This window comes from Oratosquilla oratoria, unplaced genomic scaffold (assembly GCF_046742065.1).
Source record: "Oratosquilla oratoria isolate Oo_2021 unplaced genomic scaffold, ASM4674206v1 SCAFFOLD50, whole genome shotgun sequence".
Lineage (NCBI taxonomy): Eukaryota > Metazoa > Arthropoda > Malacostraca > Stomatopoda > Squillidae > Oratosquilla > Oratosquilla oratoria.
Genome location: NW_027467714.1, coordinates 1,744,847 through 1,771,092, shown reverse-complemented (window position 1 = coordinate 1,771,092; position 26,246 = coordinate 1,744,847). Strand labels below are relative to the sequence as shown.

Below are 26,246 nucleotides of genomic sequence, written 5' to 3'. Positions count from 1 at the left end.
CCTTGATTCGCCTCCTCTTCCTCTCTTAATTTCTTTCCAAAAGATCTTTTTATTACTTTCAATTTTTTCTGTCATACTCTTGCCCCATTTCACATCTGCTCTCCTATATTTGACAGGATAGATAAAATATTATATTTGACAGGATAGATAAAGAATATTTGACAGGATAGATTAAAAAAATGTTTGACAGGATAGATTAAAAAAAAATAATAATAAAAAATAAAATCCTTTGGTATCCTTTCCTGAGACAAAACACTCATTTTGGTCCCAGTGCCTGGCCGTCGGCCACAAACTCATAAAATCATAAAATCAAAAACCTGAGACAAAACAAAATCATTAGCCAACCAAACCAATGGTAACAGTGGTGGACTTGTCACCATAATCCACTAGTCAGTGTGCTTCATGGACACAAGTGCCACTACCAAAACCCTCTTCCCTACCTCACACAACACCACTGAAACACAATTCAAATCTGCATTGACAAAAAGTCCATAATGACAGTAGTTGATATGTACCCCCCCCCCCATCAACCACCACAGTTCCAAATAACTGTAGGCATTATCTTAATTTGGCACCATCCCAATCCTTATGATGGGTGGTGACTCCAGTACCAAGTTGCTGGTATAGTACATCAACAACCCCATTATGGACAGAGGGCTAGATATAAGGGCAAGACACAACTCACTAACAATCATGAACAACACACCTAATCATACACATATCCCCCATCAAGCCCTTTATACCCACCCCTCTCCTGATATCACCTGTTCCCCTTGCCTAACCCCAACAACTTCTTGGAAAATGCTCAGAGCCTTTGGATCCAACCACCTTCCATTCATCAATACCAAAACATGAAGTACCCCAGTTGGCCAGACACATACACCAATTACAAGAGAGCAAACTGAGAAACCTGAGGAGACACAACAACATTTTGAGACACAAAACAGTACACCAGTCTCAAACATAAATACTACTGTCCACACTTTTAATACATTCATATACCAAATTATTTTCCCCCTTACAATCGAGGTAGCCAAAAAAACAAAGGCATAAAATCCTTTCCCACCCATTCCATCCCCACATACTCCACTCCCATTCACCCCCATCCTTCCCTCTTATCTTGGGTTATCCTTGCATCTTGCCCACTGCCCTGGGTCAGAAACAGTGTCACAAGACACAGCACATCCACAACAAGGCCGCTTTGTTAAACCAGTGACCCCACTCTGTGTCCCTTCATGCAGAAAAAGAGAAGATGGAGAAATCCCTTTGGGCTATTAAATTATTTTTTCACACATACTCCCTCATCCCCCACTCACTCCCTTTCTTGCATCACAGTATCATCCATACACAACCATTCTCCATTCACCCCTATCTTCTGTCTTCTCCCTTCCTCAACAAACATTCACCTCATTCCCAATATCCCTTTTATCCCATCCATCCATCCATCTCATCCTTGGTTACCCTCTCATGTTCACTCCTTTTACCTGTGCCTTCCACATCGTGCTTACTAATCTTTCTTCATTCATTTTTTCCAATGTGTCCATACCATCCCAGTACGCTTTCATCAACCCTGTCTCCCAACTCCCTTTCCACTCCCATTCTCTGCCTCACCTTCCAGTTTCTCATCCTATCCAGCATAGTAACCCCTATCATACTTCTCAGGCACCTCATCTCAAACACATTCAAACTCCTCTCTTCCTCTCTTATGTTCCATGTTTCTGCCCCATATAGTGCTGTTGATACAATCACTCCTTCATACAATCTCCTCTTAGCATCCATTCTCAAATATCCATTTCTCATTACACTTTTCAATCCCTCAAGGCATTTACATGCTTCTCTCAGTCTACATTTTACCTCCACCTCCACTCCTCCCTTTCCCGCCACATTCACACCCAAATATCTAAAACCATCTACTTCCTCTAGTCTCAATCCCTCAACACTTCCAGCTTGCTGCCACTTTCTCCCCTTGTACATCTCATCACCTTACTTTTACCAGTGTTTATCTTCCACTTTCATACACCTCCCCAAACTCTGTCACTAACTTTCTCAATCCCTCCGATCCTACACAAGCAAGCACAGTGTAGGTACCCCCGAATCCACGCGCGGCGCCACCGTCGACCATGTATTGTTTTGATGGCCATATGTTGCGGCCCACTAGCTTTTATTTAGTTCAATTGGAATGGTTCCCGCGCTTAGCGCATGCAAAAGATATTCAAATTATCTTGTTGTTTTGCAAGTGTAAGGCTAATTCTTGAAATAGAAACAAATTTTCAGCGATTTAAACGGAAATTTGGTTATCAAACTCCGAGTAAAAATATTAAGGTAAGGAATCACTAAACATAATTTTAAGTTACATAAACAAGTTTATCAACCTATTTTCTCCCGGACATGAGAAGCTTGATATCGTTTAGCACTTCATGTTTGAGCTTAGCGCCCCGGAATGTAGCCATATCACCCATGAATCTGATGCGTCCAGTTCGCGTTCGATTTTGTTTACTTATTACCATTGATGACCAAAATCACACAATGACAGTTTTTGCTCAAATGCATAATTTATATATATAAAAATGGCATATGGTTGCATTATTTGACCTATTTTCTTTAAAATGTGTGATTTCCATGTAGAATGATCGAAGAGAAGTTACGTTTTTATCCTCTACAAAATTATCAACCGGCAACCAACGCCGTCATTGTTTGGGTTTCGTCGGCGTTGGTTGCCGGCTGATAATTTTTCAGAGGATAAAAACGTAACTTCTCTTTGATCATTTTACATGGAAATCATCCATTTTAAAGAAAATAGGTCAAATAATGCAACCATGTGCTATTTTTTATATATAAATTATGCATTTGAGCAGAAACCGTCATTGTGTGGTTTTGGTCGACTTCGGTCAGCGTTTAGCGAGACCCACCATTGACAGCTTCATGGTTGCCATGAAAAGGCAAATATGGTATGATGGAGATGTCTCACATTGTTTTTGACATGCTCATGTGATTTGTTGATCCATAAAACCCAAGTATTCCGAATTTTAATAAAATTGGACCAGTGGTTTAGAGTTAATGTGTATTTCTTTACCGAAATCTTTACAAATTACCACCCTTAATTCTAACACTTTGTTATGGTAAAGTCTAGCCAAAAATGCGGGCTAAGAAAATAATTCAAAAAATCGTATCTCCCTTATTTTTCAAGCTATTTCAAAAATTTAAAAAGCATTTTGTTTCTAATAAAGTTGTCTTTCATATGCAACAATAATTTAAAGGTTAATTTTTTTTTTTTTTAATTTTGTGGGGGTACCTACACAGTGTCATCATAAAAAAACAACTGGGTTATCTCCCACTTTTCTCCATTTCCTTTAACCATCTCCAATCCCTGACCCATTACCCTTGCATTTACCTCTTGCACCACTCCATCCATGTATAAATTGAACAGCCAAAGCGACATAACACAACCCTGGTGCCTGGGGCTCCTGGGACGCCTGGGCCTGGGCCGCCTGGGCCTGGGCCTCCTGGGCCTGGGCCACCTGGACTTGGGCCTCCTGGGCCTGGGCCTCCTGGGCTTGGGCCTCCTGGGCTTGGGCCTCCTGGGCTTGGGCCTCCTGGGCCTGGGCCTGGACCTGGACCTCCTGGGCCTGGGCCTGGACCTCCTGGGCCACCTGGGCCCGAGCCGCCTAGGCCTAGGGCGACTGGCCCTGGGCCGCCTGGGCCTGGGCCTCCTGAGCTAGGCCGACTGGGCTTTCTTGGCCTCCTGGGCCGCCTGGGCCTAGGCTTCCTGGGCCAAGGCTTCCTGGGCCAGGACCGCGTGGGCCTCCTGGGCCTGGGCCTCCTGAGCCTGGCCTCCTAGGCTTGGGCCTCCTGAGCCTGGCCTCCTAGGCTTGGGCCTGGGACTCCTGGGCCTGGGCCGCCTGGGTCCTGGACCGAGTGGGCCTGGGCCACCTGGGCTTGGGCCACCTAGGCCTGGGCCGCCTGGGCCTGGGGCTCCTGGGCCTGGGGCTCCTGGGTCTGGGGCTCCTGGGCCTCCTGGGCCTGGCTCTGGGCCGACTGGGCCTGGGCCTGGGCCTCCTAGGCCTGGGCCTCCTGGGCTATCTAGGCCTCCTGGGCCTCCTGGGCCTGGGTCGCCTGGGCCACCTGGGCCTGGGCCTCCTGGGCCTGGGGCTCCTGGGTCTGGGCCTCCTGGGCCTGGCTCTGGGCCGCATGGGCCTGGGCCTCCTAGGCCTGGGCCGACTGGGTCTGGGCCGCCTGGGCCTGGGCCTCCTAGGCCGACTGGGCCGCCTGGGCCTGGGCCTGGGCCTGGGCCTCCTGGGCCTGGGACGCTCGGGCCTGGGCCTCCTGGGCTGGGCCTCCTGGGCTGGGCCTCCTGGGCTATCTAGGCCTCCTGGACCTCCTGGACCTGGGTCGCCTGGGCCACCTGGGCCTGGGCCGCCTAGGCCTGGGCCGACTGGGCCTCGGCCTCCTAGGCCTGGGACGCTCGGGCCTGGGCATCCTGGGTCCTGGACCGCGTGGGCCTGGGCCGACTGGGCCAGGACCGCGTGGGCCTGGGCCACTTGGGCCTGGGCCTCTTGGGCCTGTGCCTCCTGGGTCTGGGCCTCCTGAGCCTGGGCCTTCTAGGCCTGGTCCTGGGCCTCCTAGGCCTGGGCCGACTGGGCCTGGGCCGCCTGGGCCTGGGCCGACTGGGGCTGGGCCTCCTGGGCCTGGGCCGCCTGGGCCTGGGCCGCCTGGGCCTGGGTCGCCTGGGCCTGGGCCGACTGGGCCTGGGCCGACTGGGCCTGGGTCGCCTGGGCCTGGAGCGCATGGCCCTGGGCCACCTGGGCCTGGGCCACATGGGCCCGAGCCGCCTGGGCCTGGGCCGCCTAGGCCTGGGCCGCCTAGGCCGCCTAGGCCTGGGCCTCCTCGGCCCCCTAGGCCTGGGCATCCTGGGCCTGGGCCGCCTGGGTCCTGGGCCACCTAGGCCTGGGCCGCCTGTGCCTGGGCCTCCTTAGCCTAGGCCTCCTTAGCCTGGGCCGCCTGGGCCTGGGCCTCCTAGGCCTGGGCCTTCTGGGCCTGGGCCTCCTAGGCCAGGACCGCGTGGGCCTGGGCCTCCTAGGCCTGGGCCTCCTGGGTCTAGGCCTCCTGGGCCTGGGCCTCCTGGGTCTGGGGCTCCTGGGCCTGAGCCTCCTGGGTCTGGGGCTCCTGGGCCTGAGCCTCCTGGGTCTGGGGCTCCTGGGCCTCCTGAGCCTGGGTCTGGGCCTCCTAGGCCTGGGACTGGGACTGGGCCATCTACTGTAGGCCTGGGCCTGGGCCACCTAGGCCTGGGCCTGGGCCATCTTGGCCTGGGCCTGGGCCATCTAGGCCTGGGCCTGGGCCACCTAGGCCTGGGCCACCTAGGCCTGGGCCGCTTGGGCCTGGGCCGCTTGGGCCTGGGCCACTTGGGCCTGAGCCCAGGTACGAGCCCAGGCCTGAGTCCGAGACCAGGCCCGAGCAAGGTCGTCTGAGATCGGCCGTGAATTTAAACGACTCAGATAAGGGGAATGAATGGTTTGTTCTATGGACGTGCACACACGCACATACACACACACACACACACACCCTTTCGTCGAATGGACGGCGAGAACTAGAGTTCCGAAGAAAAAGGAAAATGTACGTGGATCTCAACGTCCAGGAAGTGCCTTATTGTATTTAAAGGGAAGGGGAGAGCTCGTGGCATAGTGGGGGGTGATAGGGAAGGAGAAAGGGAGGGATTATTGAGGGAAATGGAAGGAAATGAGGAAGAGGGGGACATGGTGTCTTGTAAACAAAAGGCGGACTGATGACGTTGACTTTGGTGATGACGGGATCAACAAAAATGTAAAGATTAGAAGTATAGATAAGAATAGCACAGTGGAAGGTGATGATAATAGTTTCCAGGGATTTAAAGAGGGTGGGGGGGGATACCAATCTCCCCTGATTGGCAAGACTAGAGGAGAAATTTGATAAGATGACCGAGCATTGGGAAAACAGGTTCGGTAACGTAGCCAAGATTGCACAAAGAGTTGAAAGATTGGAAGAACTAGAGAAGGCGAACAAAAACTTAACTTTAGAAATAGAAGAATTAAAAAGACAGTTAAAAGAAGTTAAAAAAGAGAATGAGGAATTAAAGAGGAATAATAAAGACAATAAAGAGGCCATAGCAAAGGAAGCACAGGGCTGGAAAAAAATCCAAGAAAACAGTAAAGTTGCATTTACTGACATAATTAAACAACAAATGAAAGAACAAACTGAAGACTCAGTTATTAAAGTGATGAGACAGAAGGAGAATATAGTAAGAGACTTAGCAGACAAAAATAAATGTATAATTATATTAGGAATGGAAGAGAAATTTAACCAAAATAGAACCACAAGAATTAAAGAGGAAAAAGAAAAAGTAAACAGTTTACTAGAATTAGTTCAGGAAGATGAACCTGAAATCATGAAACAAATTGAAGAGATGTTTAGGCTCGGAAAATATAGTACAGATAAGACCAGACCAATTAAGATTAAATTCAGGTCACAAACAACAGCAGAAAATATCTTGGCAAAAACAGGGAAGCTAGCAGCAAGTGAACAATATAAAAAAGTATGGATAAAAAGAGGAAGAAAAAATTAAAAGGCAAGAAGCTAAAGAAAAAAATGAGAACAGAACGGAGTCAGAATTAGAAGAATTCTACTGGAGAGTAGTGAATATGAAAGTGAGGAAATGGACCATAACAGAGAAACAAAAAAGAAACTGAAAATACAATGGAAATAACAGAAAGTTAAGAGTGTCCTACACAAATATAGATGGATTAATAACAGGACTGAATGAACTGAACGAGTATCTGAAGGAAAAAGAACCGGACATAATGGGAATTGTAGAGACAAAATTAAAAGGTCCACTACCACCCAACAGCATAGGACACAATGCATATAATTATTGGATTAGAAACAGATAAAACAAGGGGGTGGAGTTATGTTCCTGACTAAGAAGGATATAAACATGAAGAGTGTCACATATGGAAAGAATAGAGTAGAGATGATTATGATAGAAGTAGAAGACAGAGATAAGAAGAGCAGAAAGTTTGTAATAAACTACGTGCCCCCAAAAACAGCCTCGTGGGAAGAGAGTGAACATAAAAGTATGTTAGAAGACACAAGAATAACATTAAACAAGATAATGGAAGATGGAGGAAGAATAGTTATGATGGGCGACTTTAATTGCAAAGAAGTCTGCTGGGAAGAGATGACCGTAAAGGGTGGAGAAGACTCATGGGGAAATGTTCTACTTGAGATGATTATTGACCACACAATGACACAATGGATTCAAGAGAACACTAGGTATAGAAATGAAGAACCATCGAGACTAGACCTAATAATCACATCAGAACCTGAAATAGTGGAAAAGATAGAATACCAGGCACCAATAAGTAAGTGACCACATATTGATAGAACTAGAACTAAATGAGAAAAAATACATGAAAAGAAATGAACAATATAGAAAAGGAAGATTGATGTATGAAAAAACAAAATTTGATCAAATAAGAGAATTCTTTTAAAATGAAAACTGGGAAAGAATACACAAAGAAGATACAACAGTAGAAGAGAGAAATGGAATATTTTGACAAAAATTTATAAAAAAAAAGGAGTGGAAAAGTATGTCCCAAGACAAAAACAAGAAAAAGAATATGTAAAATGCAGGTACAATAAAAGTTGTAGGGAGTTAAAAGACAAAAGAGACAAAGCTTGGACCAAATAGAAGAAAGACAAAAGACCTGAAAAATGGAAAATATATACTTGTTATAGAAATGAATATGTACAAGCGTGCAGATAGGAAAAGAGAAAATATGAAAAAGATGTCATAGAAATATGTAAAGATCAACCAAAACTATTCTACAGATTTATAAACAACAAACTGAAAAACAAACAAGATTTGGAGAAATTAAAACGAGGAGGAGTTGAATACACAGAGGAAATAGAAATAGCGGAAATTATGAACAAGCATTTTAAATCGGTGTTTACAAGGGAGAACATACAACCGGAAGAGATTGAATGGAAAGAGAAAGTCCCCCCTATGAAAGAAATAGAAGTAACAAAGAATGATAATGAAACACTTGAGTAATCTTGATGTCAGAAAATCGCATGGACCAGATGAAATAGCAAACTGGATTTTGAAAGAATGCAGGAATGAACTGGCAGACAAAATACATAGCATAATAAATAGTTCCTTGAAAGAAGGAAAAGTTCCAGAACATTGGAAAAAAGCAAATATAGTACCTATATATAAAGGGGGAAATAAAGAAGACCCTAGTTATATGAGCTTTGCAGATGATGCAAAACTATTGAAAAAGGTGAACACGGAAGAAGATTGTGAGTCACTACAGAGTGATCTAAATAGTGTATGGGAATGGAGTAGGAAGTGGGAGATGGAGTTTAACACTAAAAAGTGTAGTGTAATGGAATTTGGAAAAAGCAAAAACAGAATAACAGGATCATATAAATTGGGAGAAGGAATAAAAAAGTAGAAAATGAGAAGGACCTGGAAGTCATTGTTATGAATAATATGTCACCTGAGAAACATATAAATAAGATTTTTGGAGAAATTTATAATTTAATAAGAACAATCAAAGTGGCATTTACATACCTGGATGAAGAAAATTCTAATCACTCTGATAAAGACCAAGATTGGAATATGCAGCAACGATGTGGTCACCAAGTACAAAAAAAATATATAAAAAAACTTGAAAGAATACAAAGAGCAATTACAAAATTGGCACCAACACTCAAAACTATCATATGAAGAGAGACTAGCAAAACTTGAACTACAGACACTAGAGCAAAGAAGAGAGAGAGGAAATTTGATAGCTATTTACAGAATCATGAAAGGCATAGAAATTACTGATAGAGAGAATCTGATAAAATGGGATGATAGAAATACAAGAGGACATGGAAAGAAAATAAAAAAGACAGCTATAGAAGAGATCTGAAAAAGAACAGCTTTCCTCACAGAGTAATAGCCAGTTGGAACAAGTTAGATGAGAAAGTGGTGTGTGCAAAAACAATACATGAATTTAAAAATAGTTTAGATAAAATGAGATATGAAGACGGGACACCACAAGCATAGCTCCCCTTCCCGTAAAATACAACTAGGTAAATACACACACACACACTAACATTTATATGAATATATGCATTTATGTGTATTTATACTGTCATGTACTGTAGGATCGGGTAATCGGGCTATCACTGGGGGTAAATGGGCCATTTAAAAGTTATTCACTTTTTTAATTTGGATTGGTTTTAAAACATTTCACTTTTGTCAATAGATTGTTGTAGTTGTGAATAGGTGGTTGTGGTTGTCAACGGATTGTTTTGGTTGTGAATAGATGGTTTTGATTGTTAATAAATCTTCTTCGCATTCTTCTTCGTCGCATTCTTCTTTTTCTCCTTCTTCTTTTACTTTTTCTTCTTTCCTTCTTCTTCGTCGCATTCTTTTTCTTCTTTTTCTTTGCGTTCTTCTTTCTTTTTCTTCTTTTCTTCTTGTCTTCTTCATCTTATTCTTCTTCGCGTTCTTCTTTTTTGCTTTTTCTTCTTCCACTTCATCTTCATCATATTCTTCTTCGCATTCTTTTTTTTTTTTTTTTTTTTTTTTTTCCTCTTCTTCGCATTCCTCTTCTTCTTCTTCTTCATCTTATTCGTGTTCTTCGTCACGTTCTACTTCTTTTTCGCGTTCTTCGCATTCTACCTTATCTCCCTCGAGTTGTTGTTCTTTTTCTTCTTCGCTTTCTTCTTATTCTTTTTCATCTTTGCGTTCTCCTTCGTCTTCTTCTTTTCTTGTTCTTTTTCTTTTTGTTCTACTTATTCTTCTTCGCGTTCTGTTTCTTCACATTTTTTTCGCGTTCTCCTTTTTCTTCTGCTTCTTCTTTTTTGCGTTCTTCGCATTCTTTTTCTTCCTCGCATTCTTCGTCTTCCTCTTCTTTTTCTTATTCGCGTTCTTCTCCGCATTCCTCTTCTTCTTCATCTTATGTTCTTCTTTTTCTCCTTTTTCTTTTTCTTCTTTGTCTTCTTTTCTTCTTCATCTTATTCTTCTTCGCGTTCTTCTTTTTCTTTTTCTTCTACTACTTCATCTTTTTGTTTTTCTTCTACTTCATCTTCTTCTTCGTGTTCTTTTTCTTCTTTTTCTTCTTTGTCACATTCTTCCTGTTCTTGTTTTTCTTATTTGCATTCTTCTTCGCATTCCTCTTCCTCTTCTTCATCTTATTCGTGTTCTTCGCATTCTTCTTCTTTGCATTCTTCTACCTCGCATTCTTCCTCTTCGCATTCTTCTTCTTCATTGCATTCGTCTTCTACCTTGTGTTCTTCCTCTTCTCCTTCGAGTTCTTTTTCTTCTTCGCGTTCTTCTTATTCTTCTTCTTGTTCTTCTTCTACTTCTTCTTCTTCTTCTACTTCTTCTCCTTCTTTTTCTTCTTCTTCTTCTTCTTGGTGGAGTTCCACCTTTACCTCAAACCACTTACTCTCTCCCTTTCTAATTCTAACACATGCTCTACTACTATCATAAAAACTCTTGACTGCTCTTAACAGCTTTCCTCCTATCCTTTATATCTGCAATACCTCCCACAGTGCCTTCCTGTTTACCCTGTTGTTAGCCTTTTCCAAGTCAATAAAGGCCTGAAAAAATCCTTATCTTTTCCTAAAGCTCTCTCATGTATCTGTTTTACCACAAAAATCTGATCCATGCAAACCCTACATGTCGTAAGCTCACACTGTTCCTCACCAGTTACTCCCCTTGTTCCTCTCCTAATCCTTAAAAATACATATCTTTCCATGAGAGGTATTGCATGCTCTTCTTTGCAGTAGATCATTATACACAAACTGAACTTTCTGGAATATTCTTTGTAATTCCACTGACTGCCTCCCTGCTCCATGTACTTATGCAGTGAACTTAATCATGCTCTACACTTGAGACCTTCCCTGTATTTTATAAATGGTATGGATATTCCCCTGAAAGCCAGTATTCTTGTATTTCCCAGAGCAAAATTCAGAGGGTCTGTTTACTTTGTGAGTGTACTCGTGGCAATTTATGGAGTATAGACTTAAAATCTAATGGAGGCAGAAAGTAAGAATCTGTGTTGTGGCTGTTGTTGATTACCTGGGAACTATGGGTCTCCAGCAAGTAAGATTTGGAGCAACAGAATGATTGGTTGAGAGATGATATATGGGTTTGGAACAAAGTCATTATCAGTGTGAATAATAATGAGTTAAAAAACATTGTAGAGCTTGTTTTGCACAGACAGTGCAAAAGTTGAACCCTTGTTCTATTTAGCAAATTTGTTTTTTGCAGTGACCATATATATTCTCAGACATTTGTTATCTAGGGATTTTGCATCTCAGTGGAATGGCTGATTCAAATATCTTGATTTTGGACTTATATGATTTGTTGATCCTCCCTCTATTCTCAGAATGTAAAGATAAGCTGCCCCTACATCAGGTGAGTTTAGTAGTTACAAATGATAATAAGATTTGATCTGTTACTAATACCAACATTTTCCTCAGGACCCAAAGGTTTACGTGCAAACAATCCTAGAAGTGCACAAGAAGTACAATGCCCTGGTACTTATGGCCTTCAACAATGACACTGGTTTTGTGGCTGCCCTGGACAAAGCCTGTGGACGTTTCATCAACAACAATAGCGTAACTAAACATCCCAACTCCTCCTCTAAGTCGCCAGAGTTGCTGGCCAAATATTGTGACTTATTACTCAAGAAGTCATCAAAAAATCCTGAGGAGGCAGAATTAGAAGATACACTAAATCAGGTGGGAGGATTTTTCTCTCAAAATCTTTCTGTCTATCACATTTCCCTCTCTCTTCTTTCTTTTCTTTCTTTTTTCTCATTCTCTCCCTGTACCTGTCATATACTTTGAGAGAAATCCCTTTGGACTGTGTCAAAATATCATTCACATATAACCACTCCCTAACCCCCCCTATCCTCCACCCACTCCCTTCTATATTTCAGAGTATCATCCATACACAGCCATTCTCCACTCACTTCGATCTTCTGCCTTCTCTTGCTGAACACCCCTTTTACTATCCATCCATCATCCTCAGTCACCCCCTCCAATCATCTTTCTTCACTCATTATTTCCATGTGTCCAAACCATCCCAATACTATTTCATCAATCCTATCTCCCATCTTCTTTTCCACCCTCGCTCACCTCCTCATATTGTTACTCACTCTATCCAACCTTGAAACCCCTACCATACTTCTTAGGCATTTCTTCTCACTTCCAAGTTGTCAACACCTCTAAACTAGAAATCTCGAGCTCCAAAAGATGCCAAATAAGAATTAAATTCTCAATAGTGCAAGAAAAATAAGATGCCTGGTTTGTATGGAATGGGAGGGAGAGCACTTGTGGTTACCTAAAAAGATATCTGCAGTGTTAACCACTTCACTCCGGGCCAAAATCTCGCGGGCAGCATGAGCTGCCAGACGTATGATGTTGCGTCATAATACTCGCATTATAAAGAATAAAGTCATAGCTGTATCAATCGTTCTCTCTTTCACCCATGAATTTTGATAACCATAGAAAATATGATAAAGCCAGTTTACAGAGTATGGGGGTCACACAGGTATAACTACAATAAATATAATCAAGACGCCGACATCGGCATCCTCGCATACCCACTTGCTCCACATGACGCCTACGTAGGCATCACCATATACATACATATACCAAGGCTTTTTCCCCCTTACAAGGGGGGTAGCCAAAAAGAAAAAGGCATAGAATCATTCCCACCCATTCCATCCCTGAATACACTCCACACCCCTCCACCCTCCCTCTTATCTTAGCACCTCCTGGATGACGGGTCATCCCTGCACCTTGTCCACTGCCCTTGGTCAGAAGCAGTGTCGCAAGACACAGCACATCCACAGCAAGGCTGCTTCATTAAATCAGCGACCCCCCTCTTCGCCCCCCCATGCATAAAAGGAGAAGACGGGGAGAAATCCCTTCGGGCTGTGCCAAATTTTGCTCACACATACTACCTCACCCCCCATCCCCCTGCCCATTCCACCTCATGCATCACAACATCATCCATATACAACCATTCTCCATTCACCCGTCTTCTGTCCTCTCCCGTCCTTCCTCAACAGACATTCCCCTCTTCCCCAAAGTCCCACCTTTACTTTGAACCATTCACTCTCTCCATTTCTAATCCTGACATATGCTCTACTACTCTCATAAAAACTCTTGACAGCTCCTAGAATCTTTCCTCCTATCCTGTATATCCGCAAAACCTCCCATAGTGCCTTCCTGTCTACCCTGCCGTAAGCCTTTTCCAGATCCATAAAAGCCCAAAAAACATCCTTCCCCTTTCCTATAGCTTTCTCACATATTTGTCTTACAACAAAAATCTGATCTACACAATCTCTACCCGTTCTAAATCCACACTGTTCCTCACCAATTACTCCCTCTGTTCCTCTCCTAATCCTCTCAATAAAGATCCTCCCACAAGCCCTCCCAAGTACACTTAACAAGCTAATCCCTCTGAAACTACTACACTCACACTTGTCCCCTTTTGCCTTGTAAAGTGGAACTATACAAGCACTCCTCCAGTCCTCCGACACTCTACCCTCTCTCCAGCAAACATTAGATGACTTCACCAGCCAGTCCACCATCACTGTACCTCCTTTCTTTGAGACATTCTGCATGGCATCCATCCAGACCAGGTGCCTTACCTGCTCTCATCATAACAACCGCCTTCACTTCATCCTTTCTTATATCTCCTCCATTTTCCCCACTTAACACGGTCATTTTCTTAGCATTTCCCACTGCAACTGTCTTTCCCTCCCTATCCTCCTTCACATTAACCACTTCCATACGGTGACGCCTACGTAGGCGTCATGAGGAGCAAGTGGGTATGCGATGATGCCGACGTCGGCGTCTTGATTATATTTATTTTAGTTGTACCTAAGTAATCTTCATTCTCTCTCAACTGGCTTCATCGTATTTTCTATGGTTATCAAAATTCACGGGTGAAAGAGAACGAACGATTGAGCACTGACTTTATTTTTTATAATGCGATTATTATGACGCAACATCGCAAGTCGGGCAGCTAATGCTGCCAGACGTGCGATGTGTCTCGGAGTGAAGAGGTTAAGCAACTCCCCAAAATATTCAGCCCATCTTCCCCTTACTGCCTTCTCTTCCATTACCAACTCTCCATCTGCACCTTTTACCTTTTTTTCTCTACTTGATTCACCTCCTCTTCCTCTCTTAATTTCTTTCCAAAACATCTTTTTATTACTTTCAAAATTTTCTGTCACACTCTTACCCCATTTCACATCTGCTCTCCTCTTGCCTCCTTTACCTTGTGCTTTACTTCTCTCTTCTTTTCGTTGTACTTCTCATGACTCCCTCGTCCTATTTTGTAACCAACCTGTGAAAGCTCGCTTCTTCTCTTCTACAACCTTCTTTGTTTCCTTATCCCACCATTCACTACCCTTCCTTCCATTCCCTCCTGTCCTTCTTCTTCCACACACCATCTTTGCACACTTGGTGACTCTCTCCTTGAACCATCCCCATTCCTCCTCCACTCCTAGCTCAACTCTATCCTTCACTCCCTTCTACTCCTCTCTCAGCTTCTTGTACTCCTCCTTTTCCTTTCCATCTAAAGCGTTCACTCAAGATTAACCCTTTGACTGCCCAATGCGCATTTTTGCGAAAATTAAAACAGTCTCATGACAGCCCTAACTCGCAAAAATGCACCGCAAGCCAAAAAACGTTTTAAACATCGCGCCATGCTCCCAACACCTTATAGAAACGAGAGATCAAGTTTAAAACCGCTAGGTGCTGCCATCTCTTACCAGCTGGATGAACTAATAGCCCTTATCTACGCGGCAATATCAGCTGATGGAATGTAAACATGTGCGAGCGAATGGACTTTAATCGACATTTAAACCTACATAAAAGGCCGAATATATGATTCATAGGAAAGTTTTGTCATTCATATGTTGAGTAGTTGTTTTACAATCACTAAGAAATAGGAAATATAATGAGTAGCAGTAGCAACTGCAGACGACTGAAAAATATTTTGATCGATCATATATATATTCTCAATAAACGTTTTAGCCTTAAAATATTCTAGTTACAATACTTCCAGTGATAGAAAATTATGATAGGCTAGCTGTGATATGGTAAAATGTGTGAATAATCGTTTTATTGATAGAAAATTTAGGTACCTTAAGAAATAAATTTTTACGTAATTTTATTTATTTATTTTTTCTTCAGGACCAACTTATGGGTCTCTATATCACTGTTCCTATAACATATGGTCATTATCTACCTTACTGAGTATTACTGGCATACAAAAGAATGACTTTTGTATTTAATTTTTTTTTTTTTTTAATTCCCCAAAATTTTCATTTTTCAGAAAAAAAAATATTCATAATAAATATATGAATTATCTCAGAAAGCTAATATTGATATATTTGGATTGGGAATGGTGTCCACAACATCAGAATATTATGCAAAAGAAGGAAATAGACACTTCATATATTATGGGTAAAATGCAATTTTTCGGAAACAAATCCTCCCAGCATCGGGCAGCCAAAGGGTTAATATACATAATACAAGAGAGAGATGGTTGGGCAGACTGTGCCCTTCTGGACCTACAAAAGGCATTTGATAAGGTACCACACAATGAATTAATAAGGAAGATAGAATCAATAGGTGGCATCAGAGGAAAATTATTGGAATGGATGAAAGATTTCCTGACTGGGAGGAAAATGAGAGTAGTAATTAGAGATGAATTCTCAAATTGGGAAGAAATGATAAGTGGTGTCCCGCAGGGATCAGTACAGGCCCCGATCATGTTTGCCATATACATAAATGACATGGGTGAAGGAGTGGAGTGTTATATGAATTTCTTTACAGATGACGCAAAAATACCAAAGAAAGTAAAAACTGATGAGGTTTGAAACTCATTACAACAAGACTTGGACAAGATCTGGAAATGGACTCAAAAGTGGGAAGTGAAATTCAATATCAAGAAATGTAGTATAATGAAATTTGGAAAAAGTAAAAACAATATCGAGAGATTATAAAATTGGTGAATAAGAGGTCAAGAGTAATCTTGGAAAAAGACCTTGGAGTGATGATCAGCAAAGACTTGACACTGGATAAGCATATTAATAAAATAGTTGGAGAAACCTACAATTTATTGGGGTCAATAAAAGTGGCATTTACCTATTTGGACTAGGAAATTATAAAAAAAAAAAAAAAAAAAAAATACTACCTCAAGAAAGGATAAAGGGTCTTTGGTATATGTATGTATTAAAAAAATGTTGTAGAGTTTTCTAACCATTTCTATATTTTCAGGTAATGATTGTGTTTAAGTACATCGAGGACAAAGATGTTTTCCAAAAGTTTTATAGCAAGATGTTGGCGAAGCGATTGGTGCAACACATGTCTGCTAGTGATGATGCTGAAGCCTCTGTCATTTCAAAGTTGAAGCAAGCTTGTGGCTTTGAATACACATCAAAACTGCAAAGAATGTTCCAAGTAAGTAACATAGGAGGAGTGGTGTTGGTAAAATTCAGGGAAATCTTTACTAATGTACAAAGCTTGTTTAGGTTTATGAATTGCTATTTCTAAGAGACCCTGTTTTAAGGAATCAACAGTGGGAACCCCAAGGTGGTCCTCTGAGTTAGACATCAAAGAAAATTATGCCTTTGTCTTCATAAACCTTCAGTATCCCCCACCACTGTGAAAAGCATGTATATAAATTTCCTTGGGAAACTTTTGGAATATGTGCCCCATCAAAAAACAAAAACATTTGAGAGAAAAGTGCACTTAATCAGTGCCCCTCTCTCCATCCCATCATATAGAAAAGACAGGGAGTAATCCCTTCTGGCTGTGTCAAAATATCATTCACACATAACCACTCCCTACTCCCCCCCATCCTTTTCATCCTCCCTTGCATCAAAATATCATCTATAAACAGCTGTTCTCCACTCACCCCAATCTCCTGCCTTCTCCTTCCATGCTCAACAGACATTACTGTGTTGCTCAACGTCTCTTTCACCCCATCCATCCATCTCATCCTCGGTTGTCCCCCAGGCTCACTTCATCCACTGCTGCCTCCCACACTTCTATTACTGATCTTTCTTCACTCATTCTTTCCATATGTCCAAACCATCCCTATGTGCCCTTTCCTTTTCCACTCCTGCTCTCCTCCTTGCCTCATTTCTCACACTATCCAACCTTGTAACCCTTACCATAGTTCTCAGACATTTCATCTCAAAAACATTTAAAATTCTCTCTACCCATCTTAAATTCCAAGCCTCCATACCATACAGTGTTATTGGCAAAATCACCAAGCATATAATCTATTTCCATCCATTCCCATATGCCCATATCTCATGACACATTTTAATTCCCCAAGACATTTACTTGCTTCTCTCAATTTACAATCTACCTCCACATTCACTCCTCCCTTTCCTAAAACTACCTACTTCCTCCATCCCCTCTCCATTAAGATTTACTTCCAGATCTGTCATCCTTTCCCCTTGTACATCTCATCACCTTACTTTTACCCACATTTACCTTCAACTTTCTCCTACCTTCCTAAACGCGGTCACTAACTGCCATACCATGATGCCAACGACAGCATCATGAGGCGTGAGCAGGCATATGAGGATGGTGGCATTGGCATCCTTATTGTATTTATTTTATGTTTGTAGCTGAGTGACATCACATCATTGTACATCAGGCAGCCTAATACTGCATGCAAGTATTGAACTTGTATTGAAGAGGTTAGTCCCTGATCTGACCCTGCCACAAATGCAGGGTTTTCAGCAAACAATTGGCTCACCTCCCACTTCTCTCCATTTTCTTTAGCCCATACAGTGTCAGCCCAATGTATAACTCAGACAATGGCAGATCCAGGATCAAAATTTATGGTGGGTTGGGGGCACTAACCTGAATTCTTCCCACTGAGTAGTCTGAGGTATAATACTGAATTTATTAATGTTTTTTTTTTTTTTTTTTCACATTTCCTTGTATAGGAGGAACAATCAATTGCTATGTTTTATGTGTATATATATATATATATATATATATATATATATATATATATATATATATACATACATACATACTTACATATACCAGTGCCTTTTTCCCCCTTACAAGGGAGGTAATCAAAGGCATAAATCCATTCCCATCTATTTCATCCCCACATACTCCACTCCCATTCACCACCCCTCCCTCTTTTCTTGGCTGCTCCTGGATGATGTGTCATTCCTTGCATCTCACCCACTGCCCTAGGTCAGAAGCAATGCAGCAAGACACAGCACATCCACAGCAAAAGAGAAGACAGGGAGAAATCCTTTCAGGCTGTGTCAAAATATTCACACACACTCCCTCAACCCCACCCCCCATCTCCTGCCCACCCTTTCATGCATCACAGCATCGTCAGCAAAGAAATTCATGTAACAATTTACTCCTTTGTCCATATCATTTATGTATATGGCAAAAACAGAGCCTGAGGGACGCCACTTTTTACTTCTTCCCATTTCAAGTTTTTAGCTTTGTACCCCTCACATCTTTCTTCCATTTAGAAAGTTCTTCATCCATTCCAACAGCCTGCCATGAATTTCTCCAATATTTTTTTTTTTTTTTTTTTTTTTTTTTGCTACCTCCCTTGTAAGGGGGAAAAGCCTTGGTATATGTATGTATGTAATTTTTTGTATGATACCTTGTCAAAGCCTTTTGCAGATCCTGGAAGGCGCAGTCCACCCAACCATCTTTTTCTTGTATTATTTCAATCAGTCTCGAGTAAAAGAATATTAGGTTTGTGGTGCACAATCTTCCACTTCTAAAACCAAATTGTTTGGGGTTTATTATAGTATTTTCTTCCAAATGTTTGATCCATCTGCTTCTGATGATCTTTTCGCATATTTTAGCTATTGTACTAGTGAGGGATTAGTGTCAGGATTAGAAATGGAGAGAGTGAGTGGTTTGAGGTAAAGGTGGGACTTCGTCAGGGATGCGTTATGTCACCCTGGCTGTTCAACTTATACATGGATGGGGTGGTGCGAGAGGTGAATGCAAGGGTAGTGGGTCAGGGATTGGAGATGGTTAAAGAAAATGGAGAAAAGTGGGAGGTGAGCCAGCTGTTGTTTGCGGACGACACTGCGCTTGTTGCAGGATCGGAGGAGGGATTGAGGAAGCTGGTGACAGAGTTTGGGAGAGTGTGTGATAGAAGAAAGCTGAAGATAAATGTGGGTAAAAGTAAGGTGATGAGATGTACAAGGGGTGAAAGTGGCAGTAATCTGGAAATGAGCATTAAGGGAGAGCAATTGGAGGAAGTGGATAGTTTTAGATATTTGGGTGCAAATGTGGCAGGAAAGGGTGGAGTGAAGGTGGAGGTAGAATGTAGATTGAGAGAAGCGAGTAAATGCCTTGGTGGTTTAAAAAGTGTAATGAGGAATAGGAATCTGGGAATGGATGCTAAGAGGAGACTGTATGAAGGAGTGATTGTGCCAACAGCACTGTATGGAGCAGAAACATGGAACATGAGAGAGGAAGAGAGAATGAACTTGAATGTGTTTGAGATGAGATGTCTGAGAAGTATGATGGGGGTTACTAGGCTAGATAGAGTGAGAAATGAGGAAGTGAGGAGGAGAACAGGGGTGGAAAGGGAGCTGGGAGATAGGGTTGATGAAAGAGTATTAGGATGGTTTGGACACATGAAAAGAATGAGTGAAGAAAGACTAGTAAAAGAGGTATGGAAGGCAGATGTGGAGGGAGTGAACATGAGGGGACGTCCTAGGATGAGATGGATGGATGGGGTGAAGGGGGCTTTGGGGAAGAGGGGAATGTTGGTTGAGGAAGGACGGGAGAGGACAGAAGACAGGAGTGAATGGAGAATGGTTGTATATGGAAAATGTTGTGATGCATGAGGTGGAATGGACGGGGGAATGGGGGTGAGGTAGTGTGTGTGAGCAAAAATTTTGACGCAGCCCGAAGGGATTTCTCCCCATCCTCTCCTTTATATTGGGGGGACGGAGAGGGGGGGGGGTCGCCGATTTAATTAAGCTGCCTTGCTGTGGATGTGCTGTGTCCTGCGTCACTGCTTCTGACCCAGGGCAGTGGACAGGGTGCAAGGATGACCCGTCTTCTAGGAGGTGCTAAGATAAGAGGGAGGGTGGAGGGGTGTGGAGTGTTTTCGGGGATGAAATGGGTGGGAATGTTTTTGTGCCTTGTCCTTTTTGGCTACCCCCCTGGTAAGGGGGAAAAAAGCCTTGGTATATGTATGTATGTACTAGTGAGGGACACTGGTCTAAAGTTTGTAGGATCTTCCCTATTTCCTCCTTTATGTATTGGCACTATGTTTGCATCTTTCCAATCTTGTGGTACCTTTCCCTCTTTTAATGAGAAGTCTATTATCTTATGTATTCTAACTGTCAGTTCATCTATGCACTCTTTTGATATTCAATTTGCGATTTCATCCGGTCCGTGCAATTTTTTGACATCCAGGCTTTTTATTTGATCTCATATTTCCTTCTGAGTTATTGTTATTTCCTTCATCATGGGTGAAATTTCTAACTGTGTATGTGTGTGTGTGTATTTACCTAGTTGTATTATACGGGAAGGGAGCTACGCTTGTGGTAACTGTCTTTGTATCTTTCAGGATCAATTTTATTCTTAAAATCGTGAATAGTATTTGCACACACTATTATTCCATGTATCCAACACACTGTGTGGGAAGCTACTCTTTTTCCTATCTCTTCTATAGTTGTCCTTTTTGTGTGAGTGTGTGTGTATTTACCTAGTTGTATTATACGAGAAGGGAGCTATGCTTGTGGTGACCCGTCTTGGTATCTCTCAGCATCAAGTTTGTTCTTAAAATCTTGAATAGTGTTTGCACACACTGTTTCTTTATCTAATTTATTCCAAATATCTATCATTCTATGTGGGAAGCTGTTTTTTTTTTTTTTTTTTTTCTTCAGATCTTTTCTGTAATTATCACAAAGTGTGCAAAGGTGGTATACGGAACAAGAAGGACAGGAGGAAATAGAAGGAAGGGTAGTGAATGGTGGGATGAGGAAACAAAGAAGGTTGTAGAAGAGAAGAAGCGAGCTTTCACAGATTGTTTACAAAATAGGACGAGGGAGTCATATGAGAGGTACAAAGTAAAGAAAAGAGAAGGAAAGCAAAAGGTAATGGAGGCAAAGATGAGAGCAGATGTGAAATGGGGTAAGAGTATGACAGAAAATTTTGAAAGTAATAAAGTAATTTTGGAAAGAAATTAAGAGAGGAAGGGGTGAATCAAGTAGAGAAGAAAAGGTAAAAGGTGAAGATGGAGAGATGATAATGGAAGAGAAGGCAGTAAGGGGAAGATGGACAGAATATTTTAGGGAGTTAATGAATGTGAAGGAGGATACATACATACATACATATACCAAGGCTTTTTCCCCCTTCCAAGGGAGGTAGCCAAAAAGGGAAAGGCATAAAAACACTCCCACCCATTTCATCCCTAAATACACTCCACACCCCTCCCACCCTCCCTCTCATCTGAGCACCTCCTGGATGACGGGTCATCCCTGCACCTTGCCCACCGCCCTGGGTCAGAAGCAGTGTCGCAAGACACAGCACATCCACAGTAAGGCCGCTTCATTTAATCGGGAGGAAAAAATAGCTGCAGTGGGAAATACTAAGAAAATGACCATGATGAGTGAGGAAAATGGAGGAGAAATAAGGAAGGATGAAGTGAACGGAATTGTTAAGATGATGGAAGCAGGTAAGGCACCTGTTCTGGATGGATGCCATGCAGAATGTCTAAAAAAAAGAGGTACAGTGATGGTGGACTGGCTGGTGATGTTATTTAATGTTTGCTGGAGAGAGGGTAGAGGGCTGGAGGACTGGAGTGCCTATATAGTTCCACTTTACAAAGGAAAAGGGGACAAGTGTGAGTGTAGTAGTTTCAGAGAGATTAGCTTGTTGAGTGTAGTTGGGAAGGCTTATGGGAGGATCTTGATTGAGAGGATTAGGAGAGGAACAGTGTGGATTTAGGACAGGTAGAGGTTGTGTAGATCAGATCTTTGTGGTAAGACATATGTGAGAAAGCTAAAGGAAAGGGGAAGGATGTTTTTTGGGCTTTTATGGATCTGGAAAAGGCTTAAGACAGGGTAGACAGAAAGGCACTGTTGGAGGTTTTGCGGATATATGGGATAGGAGGAAAGCTTCTAGGAGCTGTCAAGAGTTTTTATGAGAGTAGTAGAGCTTGTGTCAGGATTAGAAATGGAGAGAATGAGTGGTTTGAGGTAAAGGTGGGACTTTGTCAGGGATGCGTTATGTCGCCCTGGCTGTTCAACTTGTACATGGATGGGGTAGTGCAAGAGGTAAATGCAAGGGTGGTGGGTCAGGGATTGGAGATGGTTAAAGAAAATGGAGAAAAGTGGGAGGTGAGCCAGCTGTTGTTTACGGACAACACTGCGCTTGTGGCAGGATCGGAGGAGGGATTGAGGAAGTTGGTGACAGAGTTTGGGAGTGTGTGTGATAGAAGAAAGCTGAAGATAAATGTAGGTAAAAGTAAGGTGATGAGATGTTCAAGGGGTGAAAGTGGCAGCAGACTGGAAGTGAGCATTAAGGTAGAGCAACTGGAGGAAGTGGATAGTTTTAGATACTTGGGTGCAAATGTGGCAGGAAAAGGTGGAGGTAGAATGTAGACTGAGAGAAGGGAGTAAATGCCTTGGTGCATTAAAAAGTGTAATGAGGAATAGACATTTGGGAATGAATGCTAAGAGGAGACTATATGAAGGAGTGATTGTGCCAACAGCACTGTATGGAGCAGAAACATGGAACATAAGAGAGGAAGAGAGAAGGAGTTTGAATGTGTCTGAGAAGTATGATGGGGGTTACTAGGCTAGATAGAGTGAGAAATGAGGAGGTGAGGAGGAGAACAGGGGTGGAAAGGGAGTGGGGGATAGGGTTGATGAAAGAGTATTAGGATGGTTTGGACACATGAAAAGAATGAGTGAAGAAAGACTAGTAAAAGAGGTATGGAAGGCAGATGTGGAGGGAGTGAACATGAGGGGATGTCCTAGGATAAGGTGGATGGATGGGGTGAAGGGGGCTTTAGGGAAGAGGGGAATGTCTGTTGAGGAAGGACGGGAGAGGACAGAAGACAGGAGTGAATGGAGAATGGTTGTATATGGATGATGATGTGATGCATGAGGTGAAATGGGTGGGGGATGGGGGTTGAGATAGTATATGTGAACAAAATTTGACGCAGCCCGAAGGGATTTCTCCCCGTCTTCTCCTTTTATGCATAGGGGGATGGAGAGGGGGGGTCGCCGATTTAATGAAGCGGCCTTGCTTTGGATGTGCTGTGTCTTGCGACATTGCTTCTGACCCAGGGCAGTGGACAAGGTGCAGGGATGACCCGTATGTATATATGTATCTTTTTTTAGTTTCTTTTCATGTCCTCTCGTTTTTCCAGTATCCCATTTCAATAAGTCATTCTTATCTAAGATTCCATTCCTTTCATTATTCTATAGATAGTAAGTCTCCTCTTTCCCTTCTTTGTTCCAGAGTTGGTAATTCTAATTTGGACAGTCTTTGCTTATATGTCATTTCGGAAAGTGTTGGTGCTAGTTTTGTTGTTGCTCTTTATATTCTCTAACTTCTTTATATTCTTTTTCATACTAGATGTCCATAGTGTTGCTGCATACTCAAGTTTTGGTGTTATTAGTGTAGTTAGAATTTTTTTTATCATTTCCTCGTCCAAATAAGCAAATGCCACTTTTATTGACCTCAATAAATTGTAGGTTTCTGCGACTATTTTATTAATATGCTTATCCTGTTTCATGTCCTTGGTGATTATCACTCTATCACTCTGAGTTTACTTTTTTGACCTCCTCTTCACCAATTTTGTAATCTTTCGATATTCTGTTTTTACTTTTTCCAAATTCCATTGTACTACATTTCTTGATATTGAATTTTACTTCCCACTTTTGAGTCCATTTCCAGATCTTGTCCAAGTCTTGTTGTAATGAGTTGCAGTCTTCCCCCGGTTTTACTTTCTTTAGTAATTTTGCATCATCTGCAAAGAAATTCATGTAACACTACTGTATTTACCTAGTTTTATTATATGGGAATAGAGCTATGCTCATGGTGACCTGTCTTTGTATCTTTCAGCATAAAGTTTATTCTTAAAATTGTGAATAATATTTGCACACACTGTTTTTTCATCTAAGTTATTCCATATATCCAGCATTCTGTGTGGGAACCTATTCTTTTTCCTATCTCTTCTATAGTTGTCCTTTTTGAGTTTCTTTTCATGACTTCTTGTTTTTCCATTGTCATTTTTTAGTGAATCTTTTCTGTCAAGGATTTCCATTCCTTTCGTGATTCTGTATATAGTCAGTAGATCACCTCTTTCTCTTCTAGTATTGGTAGTTATAGCTTCGATAATCTTTGTATGTTAATTTGGAAAGAGCTGGTGCCAACATTGTTGTTGCTCTCTGTATTCTTTCTAGTTTCCTTATATTCTTTTTAGTACTGGGTGCCCATAGCGTCGCTGCATATTCCAGTTTTGGTCCAATCAATGTGACTAATATTTTTTTATAATTTCTTCATCCAAGTATTCAAATGCCACTTTCAATGACCTTAGTAGGTTGTATGTTTCACCTACTATTTTGTTTATATGTCTGTCCGGTGTCATATCATTACTGATTATCACTCCAAGGTCCCTTTCCGAGTGCACCTTTTTCATTTTCACAAATTTTGTAATTTTTTTACATTCTGTTTTTGCTTTTACCAAACTCTATTATTTTACATTTCTTGATATTAAAGTTCACCTTCCACTTTTGAGTCCATTTCCAGATTGTGTCTAGGTCTGATTGTAATGAGTCACAGTCCTCATTTGTTGATACTTTAATATTTTTGCATCATCTGCAAAGAAATTCATATAACATTCAACTCCTTTGTCCATGTCATTTACGTATATGGCAAACAAGATTGGAGCCAGCACTGACCCTTGTGGAACACCACTTATCATTTCTTCCCATTTCGAGTATTTGTCTCTAATTACCACCCTCATTTTTCTCCCAGTCAGGAAGTCTTCCATCCATTTGAATAAATTACCTGCAATGCCACCTATTGATTCTAATTTTCCTATTAATTTTTTGTGCGTTACTTTGTCAAATGCCATTTGTAGATCTAGATAGGCACAGTCTGCCCATCCATTTGTCTCATCAATTATATCAATTATTCTCGAATAGAATTATCTTGTCTAAATCCAAATTGGCTTGGGTTTAGTATAGATTTTTCTTCCAGTTGTTTAACCCATCTACTTTTAATCACTTTTTCACATATTTTAGCTACTGTGCTTGTTAGGGAGACAAATCTGTAGTTAGCTGGATCTTCCTTACTTCCTCCTCTATATATTGGTACAATGTTTGCATTTTTCCAGTCTTGTGGTACTTTTCCTTCTTTGAGCGAGTATTTTATTATAGTGAGTATTTTATCTGTTAGTTCCTCCACATATTCCTTCAGTATCCAATTTGCAATTCCATCCAGGCCGTGCGATTTTCTAACATTATGTTTTTTATTTGGTCATTGATTTCCTTTTTTGTTACAGTTATTTCCTTCATTTTGGGGGGAATTCTGTTTTTCTATTCCTTCACAGTTAGGTGAGTTCTCAATTGTGAAAACCGATTTGAAGTGGTTACTCATAATTTCTGCCATTTCTTGTTCTTTTGTGTATTCATGATTTCCTTGTCGTATTTTTTCTATTTCTTGTTTGTTTTTCAGTTTACCAATCACATATCTGTAAATAGCTTCGGCTGAACCTTATATTTTTCTATAATTTCCTTTTCATAAATGGGGTAATTGCAAGGGTAGTGGGTCAGGGATTGGAGATGGTTAAAGAAAATGGAGAAAAGTGGGAGGTGAGCCAGCTGTTGTTTGCGGACGACACTGTGCTTGTGGCAGGATCAGAGGAGGGATTGAGGAAGTTGGTGACAGAGTTTGGGAGAGTGTGTGATAAAAGAAAGCTGAAGATAAATGTGGGTAAAAGTAAGCCCGACGCAGCCCGAAGGGATTTCTCCCCGTCCTCTCCTTATATGCAAGGGGGGACGGAGAGAGGGGGTCGCCGATTAAATGAAGCGGCCTTGCTGTGGATGTGCTGTGTCTTGCGACACTGCTTCTGACCCAGGGTGGTGGGCAGGGTGCAGGAATGACCCGTCATCCAGGAGGTGCTCGAATGACCCGTCATC

At 41.9% G+C, this 26,246-nt stretch overlaps 1 protein-coding gene across 2 annotated transcripts in view; it reads left to right on the top strand.

Moving 5' to 3' along the window:
• Nucleotides 1-26,246, top strand: part of Cul1 (cullin 1) — a 398,967-nt gene that overhangs the window by 262,774 nt on the left and 109,947 nt on the right. For both annotated transcript variants that reach the window (XM_076182129.1, XM_076182130.1), the window contains 2 exons: nt 11,515-11,775; nt 16,339-16,521. In XM_076182129.1, coding sequence (XP_076038244.1) covers nt 11,515-11,775; nt 16,339-16,521 — 444 coding nt within the window. The remainder of the gene's footprint in view (nt 1-11,514; nt 11,776-16,338; nt 16,522-26,246) is intronic.